At 44.1% G+C, this 21,915-nt stretch overlaps 2 protein-coding genes across 10 annotated transcripts in view; both read right to left on the reverse strand.

Moving 5' to 3' along the window:
* Window positions 1–269: 269 nt before the first annotated feature.
* Window positions 270–20,243, reverse strand: LOC102157601 (uncharacterized). Of its 3 annotated transcripts, none has more exons than XR_014837072.1 (4): window positions 5,677–9,421; window positions 5,377–5,468; window positions 1,327–1,495; window positions 270–605 (listed from the first exon to the last, which is right to left on the reverse strand). XR_014837072.1 is itself a non-coding variant. In XM_085011448.1 (4 exons), exons 1-4 carry the CDS (start codon window positions 20,172–20,174, stop codon window positions 312–314), a joined length of 297 nt encoding a protein of 98 aa, XP_084867574.1. In that variant the 5' UTR covers window positions 20,175–20,243; the 3' UTR covers window positions 270–311. The 3 variants fall into 3 exon arrangements, 2 of the variants coding, with proteins under 2 accessions (XP_084867574.1, XP_084867573.1); XM_085011448.1 differs by lacking the exon at window positions 5,677–9,421 and adding an exon at window positions 20,164–20,243 and having other exon boundaries at window positions 270–336; XM_085011447.1 differs by lacking the exon at window positions 5,677–9,421 and adding an exon at window positions 20,164–20,243 and having other exon boundaries at window positions 434–605.
* TRIM44 (tripartite motif containing 44) overlaps window positions 18,473–21,915 on the reverse strand; it is a 112,181-nt gene continuing 108,738 nt past the window's right edge. For 3 of the 7 annotated variants that reach the window (XR_014837068.1, XR_014837067.1, XR_014837065.1), the window contains exons 7-8: window positions 21,156–21,373; window positions 18,473–20,249 (exon numbers count right to left, since the gene is read on the reverse strand). The gene's annotated coding sequence lies outside the window, so the exon portion shown is untranslated. Of the gene's footprint in view, window positions 21,374–21,915 lie in introns of all 7 variants that reach the window. The other 4 variants (XR_014837070.1, XR_014837069.1, XR_014837066.1 and 1 more) reach the window with 2 other exon arrangements.

A 21,915-nucleotide genomic window follows, 5' to 3' on the forward strand; every position in this document is an offset into this window, starting at 1 on the left:
TATGACTATTCCGACATGACTTGTGCCCTTCTAAGAAGAAGAAATTTGGATACACAAAGAGATATCAGTGATCATGTGTGTAGACAAAAGGCCAGGTGAGGACACAGTGAGAAGGCAGCCACCCACAAGCAAAGGGGAGAGGCTCAAGGAGAAATCAAACCTGCTGATATCTTGATCTTGACCTTCAGCCTCCAAAACCATGGGAAAATTTAACTTCTGTTATTGAAGCCACACAGTCTGTAGCAGTCCTTACAAATGAACACAGAGTATTGAAGCATAGATCGCCACAGTCTGATTTTATTTTCAAATGATCACTCCAGCTGATATGAGAAGGCCCTAGTGGGGAAGAGATCAAGAAGATCAGTCAAGATCCCACTACAGTGATCTAGGTAAAAGGGGACGATGTGTTGGACCAGATTGGTAGCAAAAGAGGTGCTGAGAAGCAGCCAGAATCAGGTAGATTTTTCAGCAGAGATAACAGAATTTGTGAGAAAGAGAGAAATTAGAGCTGCTGGCAAGGTCAGGCTTGTTCAGAAGATGCAGTCAGGCACTGGCTAACATTCGTACCCTAACTGCCAAAATGTCCTGGGTACTGCGACAAGATACTAAAAAAAAAAAAAAAAAAAATGCCTCTTAGGATTTTGGAGCCAAACCAGTTTTTAAAGGAACAAAAGGCAGAGGCTACTGAAGGAAAGGAAATCCTAGCACAGTTCCAGAGTCAGGATGCTTGGGTTCAAATCCTAGATTCACTTCTGTGTGACTTAAGGGCAAGTTATCTAAATTTTCCAAATCTCAGGTTTGTTCATCTAGAAAGTAAAGATGACAATATCTGCTTCATTGGACAGTATGAGAATTAAACGCAGTATTTATGTAAAGCTCTCAGCATGGATTTGACCGAAAGTAAATGGTCCATGAATGTGATGCATTGGTTAGCTCTTGCTAAGTAACAACTCCCTCCCCCAACGCTAGTGACTTAAAATATGAAGCATATAATTTTGCTCATGATCATGTCAGCTATTTTTTAGAGGGCCAAGCAGGACCAAAAAGATGAGCTCTGTTTCTACAGGGCCTGTAAACAAAGAAAACAGTGGAAACATATATGCACAAAGCTCACAAATCTTTGCACAGGCTATTGGAACTTGTTAAGCGTGGACTTAGACTGGCTGGGGGACCTGAGTTCTAGTTGGGCTGTATGATTTGGGGCCAGTTCCATCCCTCTCTATGCCTCAGTTTCCTCATATATAAGGGAAGGTGCTGGATCAGAGATTCTGGAGGCTTTCCTCCAAGACACTAATTCTCTTGAATATATGTAACACACCTACCTACCTGTGTCTTAAACAAAGAGGGGGCTTATACAAATCCAGAGTTAAGCAGTCTGGACTGATGTGGAAGCTCAATGACATCATATGAACAAATTCTCTTCTGTCTCTCTTCGCGCTGCCATCCTTAGAGTGCAGGCTTCTTGTCTCATGGTACCAAACATCGCCTCTTTGTTCTAAGCAGGCAAAGAGAAAAGGCATAAGGAGAACAAATATTTATAACTGTGGAGTCTGTCATTTTATATGAGGGAAGCAAGGGCTTGTGATTTAAGCTTATAACTTATTAGCCAGAACTGTTCCCCGTGATTACTGAGCTGGAAGGTGGCTAGGACTTCTGCCTGGGAGTCGGGTCAGTCAATTCATGGTGTTAGCTGCAAACACTAACTATGAAGACATATAGTCTGGAGAGGGTGTTTTGGGTCCTCATAGCCACAGGAGCTCTGGCCAGTCAGCTGGCTTCATGGTGGCTATGGAAAGGTTGTTCCCCTGGTAACGGTTCCCATATAAACCCATGGGACTACAAATTCCAAAAGATAAGGACATTGTTTGCTAAATCTCATTGCAGCTTCAGGACCTAGTTCAGGGCCTGGTACATTGCAGCTGCATGACAAACATTTGTATAATGAACAAATTGTCCATCAATGGATACGGATTTCAGTGGACTGGGGCATTCGGGGAGTAAGGGATCTGGATAATTGGATTTTCTGGCAGCCTGAGGGTGAGGCAGAAAAGCTTATGATCTCAAATTAATTCTAGCAACACCGAGTGGCTTCCATAGCCAAGGCTCCAAGGTAAAAATAAAAACCCATGTGCTATGCATGTGTCATGGTCAGGGTCTCAGCAGGAGATGACACAATCAAGGTGGCTCAGGAGCGTATAATGAGGGACTACTTACAAAGGTGTGAGCAGGATTAGGGGAAACCAGCCAGGGGTGGCGAAGACCCTGGGGGCTGGCAGTGCTGGGGAGCTGCTACCAGCCCTGCTGACAGAGGACAGGGAGAAAGTGGACTCTAAAAGAAGAAGAGATTTCCCTTCGTGGCTCAGCAGTTAACAAACATGACTAGGATCTGTGAGGATGTGGGTTCCATCCCTGACCTCGCTCAGTGGGTGAAGGATCTGGCATAGCCATGAGCTGTGGTGTAGGTCCCAGACACAGCTCGGATCTTGTGTTGCTATGGCTGTGGTGTAGGCCGGCAGCTGTAGCTTCGATTTGACCCCTAGCCTGGGGACTTCCATATGCCTCAGGTGTGGCCCTAAAAAGGAAAAAAAAAAGGAAGAACAAGAGAGCGTAGCTGGAGCTGGCACTGGAGCTGCAGGTGTGGACTGCCTGGGAGGAGCTGAGGCCTTCCATAGAGGAACACTGACACTGGCCACTGCCACAGACTGGGGCCCTAGCACCCTGCCTCTCTCTCCTTCCATCTGCTGCTTCCCCTGGTTTATCTCATCTGCTGAGCTGGGGACCAGAGCAGGGCCTTACTGATGCCGTCTGCTGAGATCAAACTCTGGGGCACAAAGCAGGGAGCAGAGGCTGGAGAGAGGTGCTGGGGTGGGGTAGATGGCGAATACCCAGCACCGTGTATGGTATGACATCTGCATGATTACTCTTGGAGGTGGCTATTACTGTGTCTACTTCTAACTAGTCCAACAGAGGCCCAGAGTAGTTCCATCACTTGTCCAGGTTCACCTAGCCCACGGACTAGAGCTCAGATCACGTGACTCCCATTCCCAGTGTGTGTGACTCCCATTTCAGTCTGTGTGACCCACCCAGGAAGCATCAATTTTGCAAAGTATAGGATTGAAATTTGGATGATAGGGGCGGGGGGTCTCTCTTGAAGCCTCTGAGAGTGTCAAGAGAACTGGATCAGAGGTCAGCAGAGCTGAGGTCCAGGCAGGCCCCCACTCATGACTGGAGGCATGATAAATTGAGCCTGTGTTATATGCCAGGCACTGTGTTAAATGCTTTGTATGTATCACAGCAAACCCTCAAAGGAACTTATTATTTCCATTCATTGGCCCCAAAACAAAAGCACAGAGAAGTTAAATTACTTGTTAAAAGTAGAAATATGGGAGTTCCCGTCGTGGCGCAGTAGTTAACGAATCCGACTAGGAACCATGAGGTTGAGGGTTCGGTCCCTGCCCTTGCTCAGTGGGTTAACGATCCGGCGTTGCCCTGAGCTGTGGTGTAGGTTGCAGATGCGGCTCGGATCCCACGTTGCTGTGGCTCTGGCATAGGCCGGTGGCTACAGCTCCGATTCAACCCCTAGCCTGGGAACCTCCATATGCCGCGGGAGCGACCCAAGAAATAGCAACAACAACAACAACAACAAAAAGACAAAAGACAAAAAAAAAATAATAAATAAAAAGTAGAAATATGATTCAAAATCAAGGTTGTCTGGCTGGAAAGACTAAGCCTCTTCCTTTACTCCAGTGGTTGGCCTTTGGTGGCCTGTAACCTGATTTTGACCCACTCAGACCCCCAAATTTTTGTAAAGAAATGAAACCAATGGCCAACATCTTAAAGTTGTGCAATTACATGTAAAAAGCTGAATTTCTCCTGAAATTTCTATTGAAAAAAATTTCTATGGAAAAATTGGAAAACTGGAAACCCTGGGCCCACATTCTCAAGTAGTGGTAACTAAAACTGAGGAATAGCTGCCTCTTCAAATGAAAAATTTGCTCCTGTTTTTACCACAATCCCTACCCCTCCCTATTGTGCCCAACACCGAGGCTGAGAATCAGTGGTCATTTCTTATCTACCTGTACCATTGGTTTTCTTACACTCAGTCCACTTGACTCATTTACGCTGCCTGCTTGGCTCTGGTAGGCATTTGGGTTTGTACCTCCAAAGTGCCCGTTTCTTTGGGTACAAGATCATCTACTGGGGTGAGAGAAGCAAATATTGGACCCTCTGTCAATATGCATGATCTAATTCATTTTCATGTTTATTTTCAATTATCAATACAACAGTCATGGCTATGTTGTATAGATAAATTATGCATATACATTGAGGATATTTGCTCAGAATTCATTTTTCTGTAGTCTCTGAGACAGAAAAGTTTGAAGATCATGGCTTTTAAACACTAGCTGTGAGACACTAGGGAAAATCCCTTTGACTCTCTGTGCCTAGATTTTTTTCCCACTGGAAAATGGAGATATTGATACCATCTTGAAGAGCTGTTTCAAAATTCTAAGCCCCCAGCAACCTATATCGTGCTGAGCCATAAAAGCCGAAAGCTACCCTGGGAGAAGGCCCTCAGCACAGCCAGCCACATGGGCTGGCTGATCCTTCCATGTTAATTTCAGCCCGAAAGGGGAATTGGAAGTTTTGCTGTAAGGTGTCCAGTCGTAAAGCCCAGGCTGCCGGCTGACCTGGTCCAACCCCCTGCACAGCAACAGGGATTCGTTTTCAGGTTTATTAGTGCTGCTGATGTGCTCCTGGGGCAGACAATAGCTCTGCTTTCATTAAAGAGAAGCAGCTGCCCGATTTCGGTTCACCTTCCCCTCACCTCCAGCCTACACCTGGCATCCCAGGGAGAAATCTGCCCAACCCCACTAGCCTCCTTTCTTCTTGGGCTCATTCTGGCTTGGAAAGAGTCATGTTTTAAGGGGACGGGGGCTCAGAAACACAGGGGAGGGTGTCAGCAGAGTGCTCACCCTCGTATGATCATGTCAAAACTCCCTCCCAAAGAAGGGGAGAGGTGATCCTGAGACCAGACACTTCATAGCCTCCCAAGGGCAGCTCTGCCTGAGAGTGGGGGCTTAGTCCTCCCAGACTGGGCCCTCTGGTGGGCTCAGGCAGTGAGATAGACCCCGAATGTGTCTGAGTTACGGGACAGGCACTCACTTCATTCCTTCCAGTTCTAATGGTTGCAGAATCATTCAGATCCCCAAGATATGGAGAGAGAGTGTTAGCTGGGATCACAGCCCACTAAAACGTTGAGTGCGGATGACTGAAATGTTCCCCGGGATGTAGGACTTTCAGTGCTAAAACTGGGACAATTCAAGGCAAGCCAGGAAGATTAGATATCCCAGATGGAGCCAGAATTCAAACCCTTACCATCTGTCTCCAAAACCCACAGGCTGAGCTGCTCCTCTGCAGTGCTTAAGTGAGAACCAGGGGGCACATGCAGTGTGACTGGCAGTGAACACCTGAAGGAGGAAAGAGAAAGAGCCTTGAAGAGAGGGACACACTCTCCATATTATCTGTCTCACAGCGGGGCAGGAGAGAGGACAGAGGGTGGCCTCGTAGCCACTCCGTTTGCAAGATGAGCTGCAGTAGGAAGAGGGCCAGAGTGTGTGCAGGTCCTAAGAGTTACTGTTTATGGAGCATCTTTACATTTATAACTTCAGTCCAAACCTTTGGGAGGTAGGTTTCCACAGATGAGGAAATCTTCTCAATGCTCACTGTAGGCCCTCTGGGCTGCTGTCACAAGATGCCAGACTGGGATGCTTACAAACAGCAGAAATGTACTGCCCTCAGTTCTGGAGGGTGGAAGTCCAAGATCAGGGTGCCAGCATGGTGGATAAGGGCTCTCTTCTAAGCCACTTCATGAGACTTCTCATGATCCAAATACAAGGGGAGGAGATAGGGAAATATGTGTGATCTCTTTTGCATAAATACTAATCCAATTCACATGGTCTACCCTCATGACCAAATCACTCCCCAAAGCCCCCACCTGCTAACACTATCACCTTTAGGGGTTAGGGTTTCAACTTATGAATTTTGTGGAAAAGGACACAAACATTCAGAACAGTGGAGTGCTCATCCTCATGTGGTCAGGTCCCCAGTTGAAAGTGGTGGGATCTGCACTTGACCTCAGGTCTGGCTTGCCTCTAGTGTCTGTACTTTTACCGCTGGGCAGGTTTCTCCAAGAGGACTTTCTTAGAACATCACATAATTTCATGTGATTATTGTAAGTCAGGAGCTGGCAGGGGTGGCAAGTAGGTGGTGGGGAGTTTTGTTAAATCTTTCTGTGCCTGTTGAGTATTCTCAACTTTCCGTTATCGGTTGGCTGGTGTTAAGGCAGGGAGAGTGAGCCAAACTTTAGTGTCTCAGATTTCCTATACCTGGTCAGGAGAGGTCAAAGCTGTCAAGTGCAATGAGGTCTTGGAGGTGTCTGTGGATTTCAATTAACCACCAGAAATTCCCATCCCCAACAAACCCAGACAAACTTTGAATTTAGCTCAGAAGATACAGAAGGTGGGAGGCCACTTGAGCCTTGTTTGAGGCTCTTGGAGTGCAGGGAGTGGTGTTACCTGGAGTGCAGAGCAGTGCTCTGGGTTTATCAATGTTACTGACTGTTTAAAAAAAAGGGTAAGATTTCCAACACTGACTATGGGCAAGCACCAAAACTAAAGTGTTATTTAAAACACAGGAGAGAGACCGACAGTCAAATGATAACTTTAAAAAGTATAAGACCCCATTGACTATAAAATACTACTCCTTGGGAGATCCATTACAAAGACGAGTTCTTTCCTAGGTCCTAAAAACAGAGTAAAGTCATTCATTCAATTATTTAGTCATTTCATAAACATTTACTGAATGTCTCCTGTAGGCCAGGCCCTGTGCTTGGTGCTGTGAGGATATAAAGAAAGATGAAATTGACTAGGATCTTTACCACATCAAGTCACCAGGACATTAAAAGAAATAAGGCACAAAAATTAATACTCTACTGGGTAGAAATGAAGAAAGGGAGACATTCCAAACATGGGGAGTCACCTGGGCAAAGATCTAGAGGATGGAAAACAAGTTACACTTGGAAAATGAACCAGTGACTCGCAGAGCACAAGGGGAATAAATGAGAGGATACAGCAGGAAAGAAGTCCTCTCTGATGCCAGACCTCATCCTTGGAGATACAGAGATGTATGTATAAGCCTGAAATAGGTTCTAGGAAGACTGGATGAGGGCTAACACCGAGAGTTAAATGTTGATAAATCAAAACCCAAAGAATGACACAACTCTGGGCAACTGCGAAACTGTGGGCACAGATGACGAAGTCAGAAGTTCAGCTGAGAGAGAGCTTGGTATGGACTGGAGAAGATGTAATATGTTTCAAGGGCAGAATAGGAATTTAACTTAGAGCAGAGCTTTGGAAGATGGATGGAAAGGATTTCTTTGGTGGGAGAAGAGGGTCAAGGGCATTCTGAGTAGAGGAAATGGCTAGAGTGGTGGGGAGGAAGGAAGAGGGTATGCCTGGGTTGGGTGAGTCCCTGGTTTCGCAAACACAGAAGCGTCTTGCTATAATTTCTTTCCCTGCTGGACAAGAGACAGATCCGTGTGATGAAGAGTGGCCCAGGTTTCGGAGGCAGACAGATCTGGATTGGTTCAATTCCAGCTCTGTGGATGACTCATTTTAATGCCTCTCTGTGTACTTCTCTTCGCCGCAGTTTCTACATTTGCAGAAAGGCCTTAATCAGGCTTCCGTAGCAAGGCTGTTGTGAGGGTTAGAGCCTGATGTCAGAGCATTTTGGGCACAGGTCACAGTCTGTCCCAAGTTGCCTTGCCTTCTGCTTTGCCAACCACCCCACACCCCCAGGCTTGCTTCCTCCTCAGGAACCTGGGTCACATTCAGGAACTTGCTGACCTACATTATTAAAACAGCACATTACTTTGCCAGCAAAATGTTGCAAAAAATTGCAATTCAGGACATGCAATCTATGGTGAATCACGGGCATGTCCAGAGAACAAAGGGAGGAAACTCTCTTTCTTAGGGAGAACCCAGGGAACCAGAAGGGGTTTTTCTAAATGGAAGTCCAGTGGAGAAAAGCAGAAGTTCAGGGTGGCAATGGCTTCTCATCAGCTGTGCTACTGCTGAGAAAGAATACTTCCTTGGGGATAGTCCAGCAGTTGCACTACCTGTTTGGGAGTGCAAGGTGTGCTTCCTCCCGCGGGGCATGCAATTGACCTTAAGTAGTAGTGGGTGAGAGCTCCCCATTCTGGCCTCCTGACTCCATTTTAAATGAGCTCCTTGGGAGACTGACCTAAGAAAACATTCAAATGGTTGATGTCAGAAAATGTTTTGCCTTTGTTCTCTTGTAGGAGTTTGATGGTATCTTGTCTTACATTTCAGTTTTTAAGCCATTTTGAGTTTATTTTTGTGTGTGGTGTGAAGGTGTGCTCCAGTTTCATTGATTTACATATGGCTGTCCAGTTTTCCCAGCACCATTTGCTGAAGACTGTCTTTTTTTCTATTTTCTATTCTTGCCTCCTTTGTCAAGATTAATTGACCATAGGTGTCTGGATTTATTTCTGGGTTCTCTATTCTGTTCCATTGGTCGGTATGTCTGTTTTGGTACCAGTACCTCATTGTCTTGATGACTGTGGCTTTGTAATATTGCCTGAAGTCTGGGAGAGTGATGCCTCCTGTTTGGTTTTTGTTCCACAGGATTGCTTTGGCAATTCTGGGTCTTTTATTGTTCCAAATAAATTTTTGGATTGTTTGTTCTAGTTCTGTGAAAAATGTCATGGGTAATTTGATGGGGATTGTGTAGAAACTGTAGATTGCTTTGGGTAGTATGGGCATTTTTACGATATTAATTCTTCCAACCCAGGAGCATGGAATATCTTTCCATTTCTTTGAATCCTCCTTAATTTCCTTGATTAATGTTTTACAGTTCTCAGCATATAAGTCTTTCACCTCCTTGGTCAGGTTTATTCCTAGGTATTTAATTTTTTTTGGTTGTGATTTTAGAAGGTATTGTATTTTCATATTCCTTTTCTAATATTTCCTTGTTAGTATAGAGAAATACAACCGATTTCTGAATGTTAACCCTGTATCCTGCTACTTTGCTGAATTCATTGATCAGTTTGAGTAGTTTTTGTGTGGAGTCCTTAGGGTGTTCTATATAGTGTCATGCCATCTGCATACAGTGACAATTTTAACTCTTCTCTTCCAATTTGGATGCCTTTTATTTCTTCTGTTTGTCTGATTGCTGTGGCTAGGACTTCAATACTATGTTGAATAAAAGTGGTGAGAATGGGCATCCTTGTCTTCTTCCAGATGTTAGTGGGAAGGCTTTCAGCTTTTCTCCATTGAGTATTAAATTTGCTGTGGGTTTGTCATAAATGGCTTTTATTATGTTAAGGTATATTCCCACTATACCCACTGTGGTAAGAGTTTTTATCATGAATGGATGTTGGATTTTATCAAATGCTTTTTCTGCATCTATGGAGATGATCATGTGGTTTTTGACTTTTCTTTTGTTAGTGTGGTGTATGACGTGCTTTTGCACAGCAAAGGAAGCCATTAAAAAAAAAAAAAACCCAAAAAGACAACCTACAGAATGGGAGAAAGTAGTTTCAAACAATGCAACTGACAAGGGCTTAATCTCTAAAATATACAACTTATACAACTCAACAGTAAAAAAACTCAACAACCCAATTGAAAAATGGGCAAAAGACCTGAATAGGCATTTTCCCAAAGAAGATATGCAGATGGCCAACAGGCACATGACAAAATGCTCAACATCACTAATTATTATAGAAATGCAAATCAAAACTACTATTAGGGGAATTCCCATTGTGGCACAGTGGAAACAAATCTGACTAGGAACCATGAGGTTGCGGGTTCGATCCCTGGCCTTGCTCAGTGGGTTAAGGATCTGGCATTGCCATGAGCTGTGGTATAGGTCGCAGATGTGGCTCGGATCCTGTGTTGCTGTGGCTGTGATGTAGGCCAGCAGCTGTAGCTCCAATTAGATCCCTAGCCTGGGAACCTCCATGTGCCATGGGTGTGGTCATGAAAAGCAAAAAAAAAAAAAAAAAAAAAAAAAAAGAGCGAGTGAGCGAGAGAGAGAGAGAGAGAGAGAGAGAGAGAGAGAGAGAGAGAGAGAGAGAAAGAAGAAAAGAAAACAAAAACCTCACACTGATCAGAATGGCCATCATTAACAAGTCAACAAATAACAATTGCTGGAGAGGATGTGGAGAAAAGGGAACCCTCCTTCACTGTTGGTGGCAATGTAAATTGGTACAATCACTACACAAAACAGTATGGAGGTACCTCAGAAAACTAAATATAGAACTACCATGATCCAGCAATCCTACTCTAGGGCATATATCCAGACAAAACTTTCCTTGAAGAAGACACATGCATCCTAGGGATGCAGCACTATTCACAATAGCCAAGACATAGAAACAACATAAATGTCCATCAACAAATGAATGGATTAAAAAGATGTAGTACCTATATACAATGGAATACCACTCAGCCATTAAAAAGAACAAAATAATGCCATTTGCAGCAACATAGATGGAACTAGAGATTTTCATACTAAGTGAAGTCAGAAAGAGAAAGAAAAATACCGTATGATAGCACTTATATCTGGCATCTAATATATGGCACAAATGAACCCTTCCACAGAAAAGAAACTCATGGACTTGGAGAACAGACTTGTGGTTGCCAAGGGGGAGGGGAAGGGAGTGGGATGGATGGTGGTTTGGGGTTAGTAGATTCAAAGTACTGCATTTGGAGTAGATGAGCAATGAGATCCTGCTGTATAGCACAGGGAACTACGTCTGGTTACTTGTGATGGAACATGATGGAGGATAATATGAGAAAAAGAATACATATATACATATTCACATATATATCTATATCACTGGGTCACTTCGCTGTACAGCAGAAGTTGACAGAACACTGTAAATCAACTATAGTGGAAAAAATAAAACTCTTTTAAAAAATGAGTTCTTATGTATTAATTTTCACACACCACTTAGGGAAAGAAAAGAATTGGGGCCTTGGGGCTTTCTCCTAGATGTGAGGAAATCTCCCAGAAGTCCCAGATCTGGTGTTCATCCTGAACCATCGACTGCTGACTGATGGAGGTTCCCTTAGAGCAATCAGGCTCACTGATGGAGCTGGGAGACAGGGCATATTCCCAGGGCCCAGGGGGACAGGGAGGCTACAGCAGCGCCCTGGTTAGACAGACTACCTGAAGACCCATTTCAGAGACACTACAAAATGCTCCACACAGAGTAGGTTCCCACAGATGACTAGGCTCAAGGTGTTTTTCCTTAATTGCGTCTGGGGTCACTGAACTTCTAATAAAAGGGAGGGGAGACAGTGAGGAGGGATTTTGACAAAACCGGCGCAGCTCATAGTGGTTAACATCAAAATCGTAATATTGACTATAAAGTTCCTTTAAATCTGTATTCATGGAGTTCCCGTCGTGGCGTAGTGGTTAACGAATCCCACTAGAAACCATGAGGCTATGGGTTCGATCCCTGGCCTTGCTCAGTGGGTTAACAATCCGGCGTTGCCGTGAGCTGTGGTGTAGGTTGCAGATGCGGCTCCGATCCTGCATTGCTGTGGCTCTGGCGTAGGCCGGTGGCTACAGCTCCGATTGGACCCCTAGCCTGGGAACCTCCATATGTCATGGGAAGCGGCTCAAGAAATGGCAAAAAGACAAAAAAAAAAAAAAAAAATCTGTATTCAGGACTTAAAAAAAAAAAAATCTGTACCATTTCTCTCCTCTTCTCCAAGGTATAGCAGCATACCCCTCTTCATTTAGTCCTCAAACCACTGGCTTTCTTGTGGGGACATTCTAGAGTCCTTCCTGTTACCTCTGTGCTGGCTGGAAGCTGTTGTGTGGGTGCCCACAGTAACAGTGAACCTGGTGTGGGCCAAGCCACCTGGGTACAAATCTTAGCTCTAGCACTTAATAGCCTCTCTGTTCTTGTTTTCTCAACTGGAAAAACAATAGTACTTAGCTCTTCATGTTGTTTTGATGATTAAAAAAGTTTTAATCATCTCTGCCTGGCAGAGGTAGCCTGTTCAAAATAGGGAGAATCTGTGAATCCCGGAAGACTGGATTCTTGCCGCTTCTGCCATCTCATCAAAGAGCAGAACACAGAACAGGGCCATGTGAAGGAAAGGAATGTGCAACTTAATGAAAAGCATGCATTCCATAATATAAGGAAATTACAATCTTATTACTTTACAGCATAGCAACCAGATATAAATAGATACTAATAAGTAAAATTAGGTTAATTGCTGAAAAAAGGACAATTCATAATAAGGTTACATTATAGAAATGTTTGCACATGTAAAAGTCCTTTAATATACATGGGCTTTAATTGCTGCATTGGCATGGAAAATTGTCGGCTTTCCCACTACTAGCTGTGTGATTTCTGGCAACTCTCTTTATCTTTCTGAGCCTCAATTTCATTGGCTTTAAAATGAGACTAGTAATTTCTTTCTTGTATAATAAAGGACCAGATGAAGTAATGTGTGAAAGGGCTTTGAAAGCTGAAAGCACAATACTTTCCTTAGGTATTTAATAATTATTGGAACTAATAGTCATCCACAATAAAAATACATTCAAGAAAAACATAAAGACCCACTGTCTGAAATACCAAACTTAAGAAATGATCCAGGAGTTCCCGTCACAGCGCAGTGGAAACAAATCCAACTAGGAACCATGAGGTTGCAGGTTCGACCCCTGGCCTTGCTCAATGGGTTAAGGATCTGGTGTTGCCATAAGCTGTAGCGTAGGTCGCATACACGGCTCGGATCCTGCATTGCTGTGGCTGTGGTGTAGACCAGCAGCCATAGCTCTGATTAGACCCTTAGCCTGGGACCCTCCATATGCCTTGGGTGCAGCCCTAAGAAGACCCCCCCCCAAAAAAAAGATCCAGAAATACTAAACCCATGTCTTTCTTTATAATAGCATCTGTAAGTTGGAGACACTTATTTTGCTTTTTTAGACACTGCTTTTTTAAAATTAACATTAGCGCTTCATGTCATTTGATGATTGATGGCATCTTCTTTAGGGAATGAATAGCAATTGGTGAACTGTTATGGACAGAAATCAGGAAGGTCTAAGCTCCTGGATTAAGGTAGTTCCCTTATAGAGTATATTTTCTGGGTAAACATGAAAAGTGGATTAAGCCAAGCGCTTCACTGTAGACAAGCAATTACACTAAGCTGAACTGTTTATAGTCTTACTACAGAAATGGATGCACAGTGTATACCCATGAGTTCTGCCACCTCAAATTGTGGCTGTTAGCTCTTTACTTCAAATTCACACAGCCACACGTCAGTCACTGTGGGTGAAAAGCAACTAATGTCAGACCCCTGCTGGCCTAGCTTGGCACTGCATGGGGAAACACAATTTCCAGTTCTTATTAATGGGGAAATTGGCCACAGGGGCAAGAGAACTGAGGTATCAAGGATTCAGTCTTGCCTCACTTTATATGTGTCAATATTCATCAAAAAGTGTGCTGAAATGAGAGCAAGAGGAAAGGTCAGACTTGACTTACGATGAAGAACAATAGCTCTTAAGAGGCAACCAGGGACCCCTATCTCTCTTCAAGGCAGTTTTGGGCCTGAATCTGCCAGTCCTACCATCGTGCTCTTCATTGCTAAAAGTCTCTAGTGTCTTGCTTTTCAATGTGCTTTCAAACTCACTGTTCACTGCATGCTCTAACCTCTAGAGGGGGCAGAGGTTTTCTCTCCAGCTTTCTCATTGTGCCTCTAAAAAGGCAAAGAAGAACTCTGAAGGGCCAAGGTCAAAATGGAGAGCTCAAGGATATATACAAGGATCTATACCTCCCACTATAATAGGAGATGGAGTCTGTAGGAACAAGGAGTAAGAGTTACAACTCTCCTCCTTCTTGTGGCCTGTGCTTTCTCTTCTTCTTTCAAGAAATTGAAATAAAATGGGCCCTGCCCAGCAAAGAAAATGGGGAAGCACAGAGTAGCCCAGGGATAGAGAGAAAAAACCCAAACAAAACAAGAAGCTCAGATGAAGAGTGACAGCTCCTGTTCTGAGGAAGAGAATCGTGATTAGTGCTCCTGGCTGGCAGAAATCACCCAGGGCAGGAATGAAGACTTTTCTTTGGAGGAGCTGAGGTTAGAAAGCGGCAAGGCAGCTGAGGTGCCTAGCTCCATTCCCAGGCTACTGCTTTTGGTTACTGTGAACAGGTAAACCCCACTCAGCAGACTGAGGGTTGGGACTGGAGAAACTCAGGGAAGAGGAATGTCATTCCGTTGTCCCTATTTTAACATGGCCCAGCACATGAATTTTTCTTCCTCTCATGCTAGAAAACTCGGAGGAGGGTTTCCATGGCCAAAGTCAGGCTCTTAACTCTTTTGGTCCACCTGGCGGCCCCTATGACTTGAAGGTCACAGGAAGATGATGAGATTGTACCAGGAACTACAGTTATCTTTCAGCCAAGCCCCTCTATCCCTTCCTTTTCAGGGCTTGTATCTCTTCAGTTTGGCTTGAGTGAGGCAAATCCACTATTCCCAGTAAAAGGAAATCATCATCTCATTAGCATCCCAGAGAATATTCTGTGATTGCAGGAAGGAAAGATGTGATTGCCAATCTAAACACAGAGGACTCAGTGATTTTCAAAAGCTTCGTTGGCTGCACTGAACAGGCGGTAAGAAATCCGCCCTTGATTTTCTGTAGATTATTCCTCTATATGGAAGCACTCTAAGTTACTTAGCTAGTCTCCTGCTGATGGACGCTTAGGTCATTACCACATTTTTGCTACTACATACAAGGCTACATGGACACTCTTACGCAAAAAACATTGTACGTTCATGTTTCTTTCAGTTAAATGATTGGATATAACCAAATTTCTTTTCAAAGCCTTTTAAAAATATTTCATCAATCAATTTATATTAATCCTAATATTATTCATAACTATCTTATTTGAGGGATTACTATGTGCCAGACACTGTCTTAAGCACCTTTTATGCATTATCTTATTGGTCATCTCATGAACCCAGAATGGTAGGTTCTATCATTATCACCATCTTAGAGATGAGGAAATAGACAAACAGGGCATATAAGTTGTTTAAAATGAATTTAAAAATACCAGACCCAGGCATTCTAATCTATTATTTCACTTAAAAGAGAACCCAACCACCTCTATTTTAAAAAGGGGGAGCTTGGGCAAAAGGTGTGGTGAACCTGGCCACCACTGCTGGGACAGGAATCTAACTGGAAGCATATTATTGGAAATGTCACTCTCTTACGTCATCCTTAGCAAATCTTTGTGTGTTGTCTTGGTACAAGGACCTTAAGCTTGAGGTCGCAGGAAGATTTCATTTCAGCTATGTCTATGAAACCTCTTTTTAAAATACATAATTCAATTGACTTAGTAGTTGTCCCATTTTACCTCTGCCAAACAATTGGCTGAAGTCATTTTCCCCCCAGTTACCTGGCTGTCTTGCTGTTCTGGTGCATTTACCCACCTGAAATGAGATGGTGGGTAAATCCAGTTCAAGGCCGTATGTGTTGAGCATTCCTAGAAACAGAAGCCCTTGATAGGTGTGCAACATCATGGTAAGAACTGGGGACCACTCAGGTGACAGCCTCTTCCAGGCACGTGTGTGTCCATGAGCTCCTTTGGATGATGCGCCTGTGTCCTTGGGAGAGAAAGGGTCAGAGGCGGCTAACGAAAGGGCTCAAAAGGAGGAGGCAGAGGAAAGACGGCTGCTCCAGCAAGTGAAGAATATTTATTCCTTACCATTATTCAATGCTCTTGTTACATTCCAGTGGATCTAATAATCTCCTAAGAAAATACCTCCCTGTGTCTCTTTTTTTACTGGGAAGGGCATGAACTCTGTAGGAGACAGCCTGTGACCACGTGGAATATCATACACACTTTCTATATGGGGAACAGACTCATCACTGAATCACCAGCCTGAGGATACGCACACACAAGCACGTAACACATGACACATGACTGGTCTGTTGGGGGTGAGGAGTGGTGTAAAAATTCACTAAAATTGTAATGAGGTAAAAATTGTACTTTAAAAACTCCCTTCAGGGACATAATTGTGTGGAGTTGGAAGAAATACTCTGAAAGCCATTTGGAAGTGGGTGGGGTGAGACCTCCAAAGAGTAAGTTGGAATAACAACAGACGGTTGCTAAACGGTCTTTTCTAAAAAGAGGGTCAGGACTTTTGTCTGTGTGAGTATGGTGTGCCGGTGGGGCACAGTGTCCACTGCCTCTCACCACGCTCACAGAAAGATGCACACCACCCTATCCTCTAAATAAACCTTGACCTTATATTTTTTATTTTAATTTTTTCTTTTTATGGCAGCACCTGTGGCATATGGAGGTTCCTGGGCTAGAGGTCAAATTGGAGCTGGAGCTGCTGGCCTACGTCACAGCCACAGCAATGCTGGATCCGAGCCGTATCTGCAACTTACACTGCAGCTTATGGCAATACTGGATCTTTAACCCAGAGGCCAGGGATGGAGCCCATATCTTCATGGACACTATGTTGGGTTCTTAACCTGCTGAGCCACAATGGGAACTCCTGACCTAACATTTAAAGAGCAGCAGTTTGGAGGGGTGCCAAGTCATTATTCTTCCTGACGTGTGCACACTTCCCTCTGGCATTGTGCACGCGCGTAAGCACCTGTGTGCCTGCGTGCGTACACACACACTCACTGGCATCTCCCACCCCTGTGCTGTTACCTGCCACACTGATACCCCCATGAGTGCACATGAAGGTTCAAAGCTAAAGTGCCAGGTGAGGCACTTGAGAATGGTCCACTGTTAATGCTGTTGGAGGCCAGACACAAATGCCGCTTTTAATGGCCTGGTCCAGAAAACAAATGTATCCATTAAGCTGGAATAAAGAGATGGGTCAATGCACAAGACGAACTGAGCACCTTCAAACTGGGAGACCAAGAGAGAGAGAACCTCAGAGTACCAGGGGAAGAGAGAACTAGAGAGAGAGAGAGAGAGAGAGAGAGAGAGAGAGAGAGAGAGAGAGAGAGACAGGCAGGCAGGCAGACAAACAGATAGACAGAACTAACGAGAAAGAGGGAAACCAATGAGAGAAAACCATAGCCTGGTTCTAGATACACTCTGATAAGGCAGCGTGCATTATGCTTAATGCTGTTTGTGAAGGCCTGAGCCTAAGAACTCTGGCCTATGCAATGCTTCCTTTTCGTATCAAAGAAGGAATCCTGGGGTGTCTCTTAGAATGTTCTAATGTGAGCTCTTAGGCCAATAAACATACTCTCTTTTCTAGGAGATGGCAGCCAAACATGGATAAGAACTCAGGTTTCCCAAAAGCCACAGGACCTCAGGCAAATCATGTAATCTCTCTGGGCCTCAGTTTTTTTTTTCACTAGTTAAATGGGGTCCATCACACTCATCCCTAAATCAGTGTTTCCTAAAATTGTTAGCTGGAACACCAGAAAACCATGTCGTAGCCCCTTCTTGAAGTTCCACAATGCAACTGAACATATTACAAGGTCCAAGAAGTCCTAAAGGAAAGAAATCTGTTCAGCTTTGTTTAGCCCCCTCGCCACTCCATTTACTTGACTCCAATATATTCTATCATGGCTTATGCACATCTGGTGTCAGTGTGCCTGGGCTGCCATAACAAAGTACCAGACACTGGATGGTCCATCAGCAAGAATCTGTATCTCCCAGGTCTGGAGGCGGGCAGTCTGAGATCCTGGTCAGGTTCTGGTGAGAGCCCTCTTGGGGGTTGCAAACTGCTGACTCCTCACTGTTTCCTCACAGAAGAGATCCATGCTCGTGACCTAACTGCTCCACAAAGGCCCTGCTGCCTCATACCATCACCCTGGGGTTAGGATTTTAATACGTGAGTCTAGGGGGAATTGGAATACGCAGTCCAAAGCATTTGGCAAGATGTCCCTCTCCATAACTGGCCTCGTTCTCCTGGCCAGCCCCAGTTCTCATGTTCTCTCTCTCTCTCATACACAAGCACGTACATGGGACACACACACACACACACACACACACACACACACACACACACACACGAAGAAGAGCTGGGATTCTTAGAGGAAGCATTTTTCCCTTCCCACTGTCTCTTCTTCCTACGCTAAGATCTAAGAGTGGAAGAGGCAGAGAGACCGTTCCATCTAGTTGACTCTTGCTCCTCATTTTATGAGTATTTGAGAGGGAAGCTACCTGCCAAACTCTGTACAGCTTATTGGTGGCAGAGCAGGGCTGGCACTCCTAACTCTCTTCTTCTCCTGGGAAGAGCAGATACCTTTTGGTGGCACCACGTGGACGCTCATGCTGGGGTAAATGTCGCTAAAAGTGTTTCTCAGGTTTCTGCATCAAGATGTAATATTTGGAGTAACTCTGGATACAAATGCCAGCAAGATGTCAGTTAGCAAGTCCACAAATATTTCTGAACATCTATTTCGTGTCAGGCAATTTTATCAGCATTGATAATACAGCAGTGAACAAACAATACAAGCTTCAAAGAGGTACAGACAATAACTACATGAACAAATAAATACATATAATTTGAGATACTTATAATTAACATGGAAGTGTAACTGGATGGGTGTGGCAGAAAGGGCAAAGAAGTAGCCTTGGGGAGGATCAACAGCCCAAAGAGGACTCCGTTTTGATGAGTGATGGTCATCACACGGTAGTCACAAGCTACCACTAAGTTCCTCCTATGTGTCACGCGTGCTACTAAGCCCCGTAGGTCCAGTTAGTTAAGGACAGAGCCAGTACTAGAACCAAGTCTGCCTGCTACTAAAACCCAGTATCAGGAGAAAGCTCATTCCATTTTCCAAGGACAAAAGACCACACCTTGCTCTATGCCCTGGAGATGCAACACGGGGGGTAAGCGGTTTATAATGTGAACAGTCTCTCCTGAACAATTTAGGCTACATTTTACTTTTCACTTCATTCCATCACTCTTAGGTCTGTCTACCCTTCAGAGACCCGCCTCTTCCTCAACACCACACACAAAATCATTTACATCCTATGTTACAACTATCTAACGCCAGTTACCTCAGAAGGGAAAAAAATAAGTTGCCATGAGTGGAGATTTTGTTTTTCCTATTCTGTTCCCTCCCATGAGGAAATCGCGATATTTTTTCTGAAATCAGACATTGTGTGAGGGTTTGGAGCTGAGAGGGTGAGGGGATGGATCCACCCTTTATGTATGTTCTCTTCAGTGGAAGGGTCTCAGCTGCTCTTCCTCCCAAATTGAATTCTCTTACTCTTGAAGAATGACCCAAGCAAAGAAATTTCCCAAACATCTGAAATCTGAGAATTTGTGCCTGGAATCCATGAGGCTCATGGTTTCCAGATGGAGAGACCGGAAGAGGCGGAGGAGCAGAGGAAGGAGCCTGGGAGGATAAAAGGCCAGGGGAAGCCTGAACTCTGGATCACTCTGCCTGCCCTGTGAACCAGGCCAGGCCTCTCATTTGTTCTGCAAGCCTGCCATTTGACAACGTGCCAGGCCTGAAGAAACACAGCCGTTGTGCACATCCTCCTGAGACTGTTCCACTGATTATTAGCAAGTAAGTCATTGTGAAATTGTCTCTTCTGAGGGCAGTGACTAACCTCAGCAGTGCAACAGAAAATAAAGCCCATGGCTTGGCTATCAAGGGGGGGCATAAACACTCCAGATGGATTTTCTCACCATCTTGGAAATGGCAAAAGACAGACACTTCTAGAAATCTTGGCTTCTTTACACCGCTTAACCATATGCAACAGTGGACCCCCAGGTGACCTAATTCTTCTTCCACATGTCTGGTCCTCATGCCAGAGTGGGGAAAGGGGCTTAAAAGGTGACCTAGTTTTGATGAAATTAACAGACAAATATAGTGTAACCACAAGTAGGCTAGACAGGGTCTCAGAAGGAATGCCCTTTTTTGATCAGACAGGCCAGAATCTTCTAGGGAAAAACGGAATTTAGAGAAAACAGATCAGAACCCACCTGTTAGCAAGTGGGAAACTGGCTTAAGTGTTGAGAAAATCCCCTTTTTTTGTTGTTATCGGTGGTGTCTTTGCCATCATCTCCACCCACAGTCACCCCACCGACACTCATCACCACTGCCACCCCTCACCAAGCCAAAGGGGAGTCTTACTTGTCTATCATGGTTCTTCCCACTTGGAAAACGCTATATTTGATACTAGGATACAGCCATCCAACTGGGTCAAAGGTCCCAGAAGCCTGAATGTGTGGAGAGAAACCAAATACAGAGAAGTTACTTTCAATTAACGCCTGTAATCTCCAGATATCCTGCTAAAAACGGTGAGGCAGCAAATGGCCGCCTGCAAGCCAGAGCACCTCACTCTGACGCAACATTTTCAAGAGCCAGGCAAAGCATTCAAGCTCTTTACCACCTGACCTCCTGGCCTGGGACATGTCGATGTTCAACTACACGCTGGCTTGGGAAGGGAAAGCAAGCAGGGGAGGATGTATTCTGTAAGGGCGTGACTTCAACAGACCGCTCATCTCACCCTGAGGATGGGATACTACTGCCTGCCTCCTCAGGCTGAGCAGAGCCCAGAATTTATGAACTTCTTCAGAGTATGATGTGAATCTGGGGTCTGAGCCAGGCATGATCTTCAGGTAAAGGTGGACAATTTCCCTCTCCCTCCCCACTCCTTTTCCTATTATTGCTGATTGTACTGTTCAGATATGAACTGTGATTTAATCCCTTCTGCTGTTACGGGTGCTACAAAGTAGTGGTTGCAGTGTCATTAAGAAGTAATTAGGTCAAAGAAAGAGGAAGACAAAAAGAAAGTAGAAAAAAGAGAAAACCTGTAGCAAATGATGAAATTCATCATTACCACAAGCAAAAGATGGAGAGGCATGGAAAATCCTTGCCTATATAGCAAAGGGAATGCAGCTGATTAACTTGGATCATTTCTACATAGAAGCAACGTGGCGTGTGCTTTTACAATCAGGCAGTGTCGAAAGCAGTGCATCTTAGGAGAAAGGACAGTTCCAGTCACATGCTTCTAAATTTCTTTATCTTGGGGTCATCGGATCAGGCCCAGGTTGCCACAAAGTGCTCAATGATCCATGGGAAATGAATCATGTTTTCATTCTAGGGCTTAATATAAGCATTACCTCACTATTAGAAGCAAGTGATTCTGTGGTTGATGGCTCCAATGTGGATTAAGGTCAAAAGTGGCCCTGGAGACCAAATTCACTAGTGAGGGTCTGCCACACAGCTCCATGTGTCCTTTGCTTCTGGATTCTTTCTTCTCCTAGCAACAACTACTAAATACCAGCTTTCCAGGCTGGCATTATGTCTGCATAAGATTTATTCTTCTTGCAGAAAAAAACTGGAGAAATACAAGTGAGAATCTGTTATTCCAGGTTAAATTGTGTTACATCCAACTTGTGGTGAGGGTCCAGTTTCTTTTTGTTATAACCCCAATTTTGCTATAATGACTATTGCTTCAAATAAATGGGCAATTGACAGGGGCTTAGAGATAACAGGGATGCTTAAGTGATTTTTATAGTAGCAGTATTTGTTGTAACAGAATTTGACCTGTACTCTGGTTATTAGTTTTATTCATCACATTGAAAACTTGGCAGTTCCATTGTTCATGCCATTATATGCAAAGCACTGTAGCATGAAAGTCACTTACAAAGCTTTTTTTTAAAAAAAAAAAATTCTCTAAACACAAGAGGTTCCTGGAACCAAAAAAACCTCAGGTAGGAAGATGTTTTGTTTTGTTTAGCTAAATGTTCTGGATAGTCGAAAGGTTTATTCCTTTAGTCCCTAAAAGGGAAATTTGTTTCTTTTTGTTTGTTTTCATCATTGGTGATATAAATATTTCTAAAATGTTTGATATGAAAATCCTTACTTTCTTCTGGGCAT

This window comes from Sus scrofa, chromosome 2 (genome assembly GCF_054392235.1).
Source record: "Sus scrofa isolate SSC_HxYL_T2T_F1_AM1 chromosome 2, Sscrofa_HxYL_maternal_Yorkshire_Landrace_v2.0, whole genome shotgun sequence".
NCBI lineage: Eukaryota > Metazoa > Chordata > Mammalia > Artiodactyla > Suidae > Sus > Sus scrofa.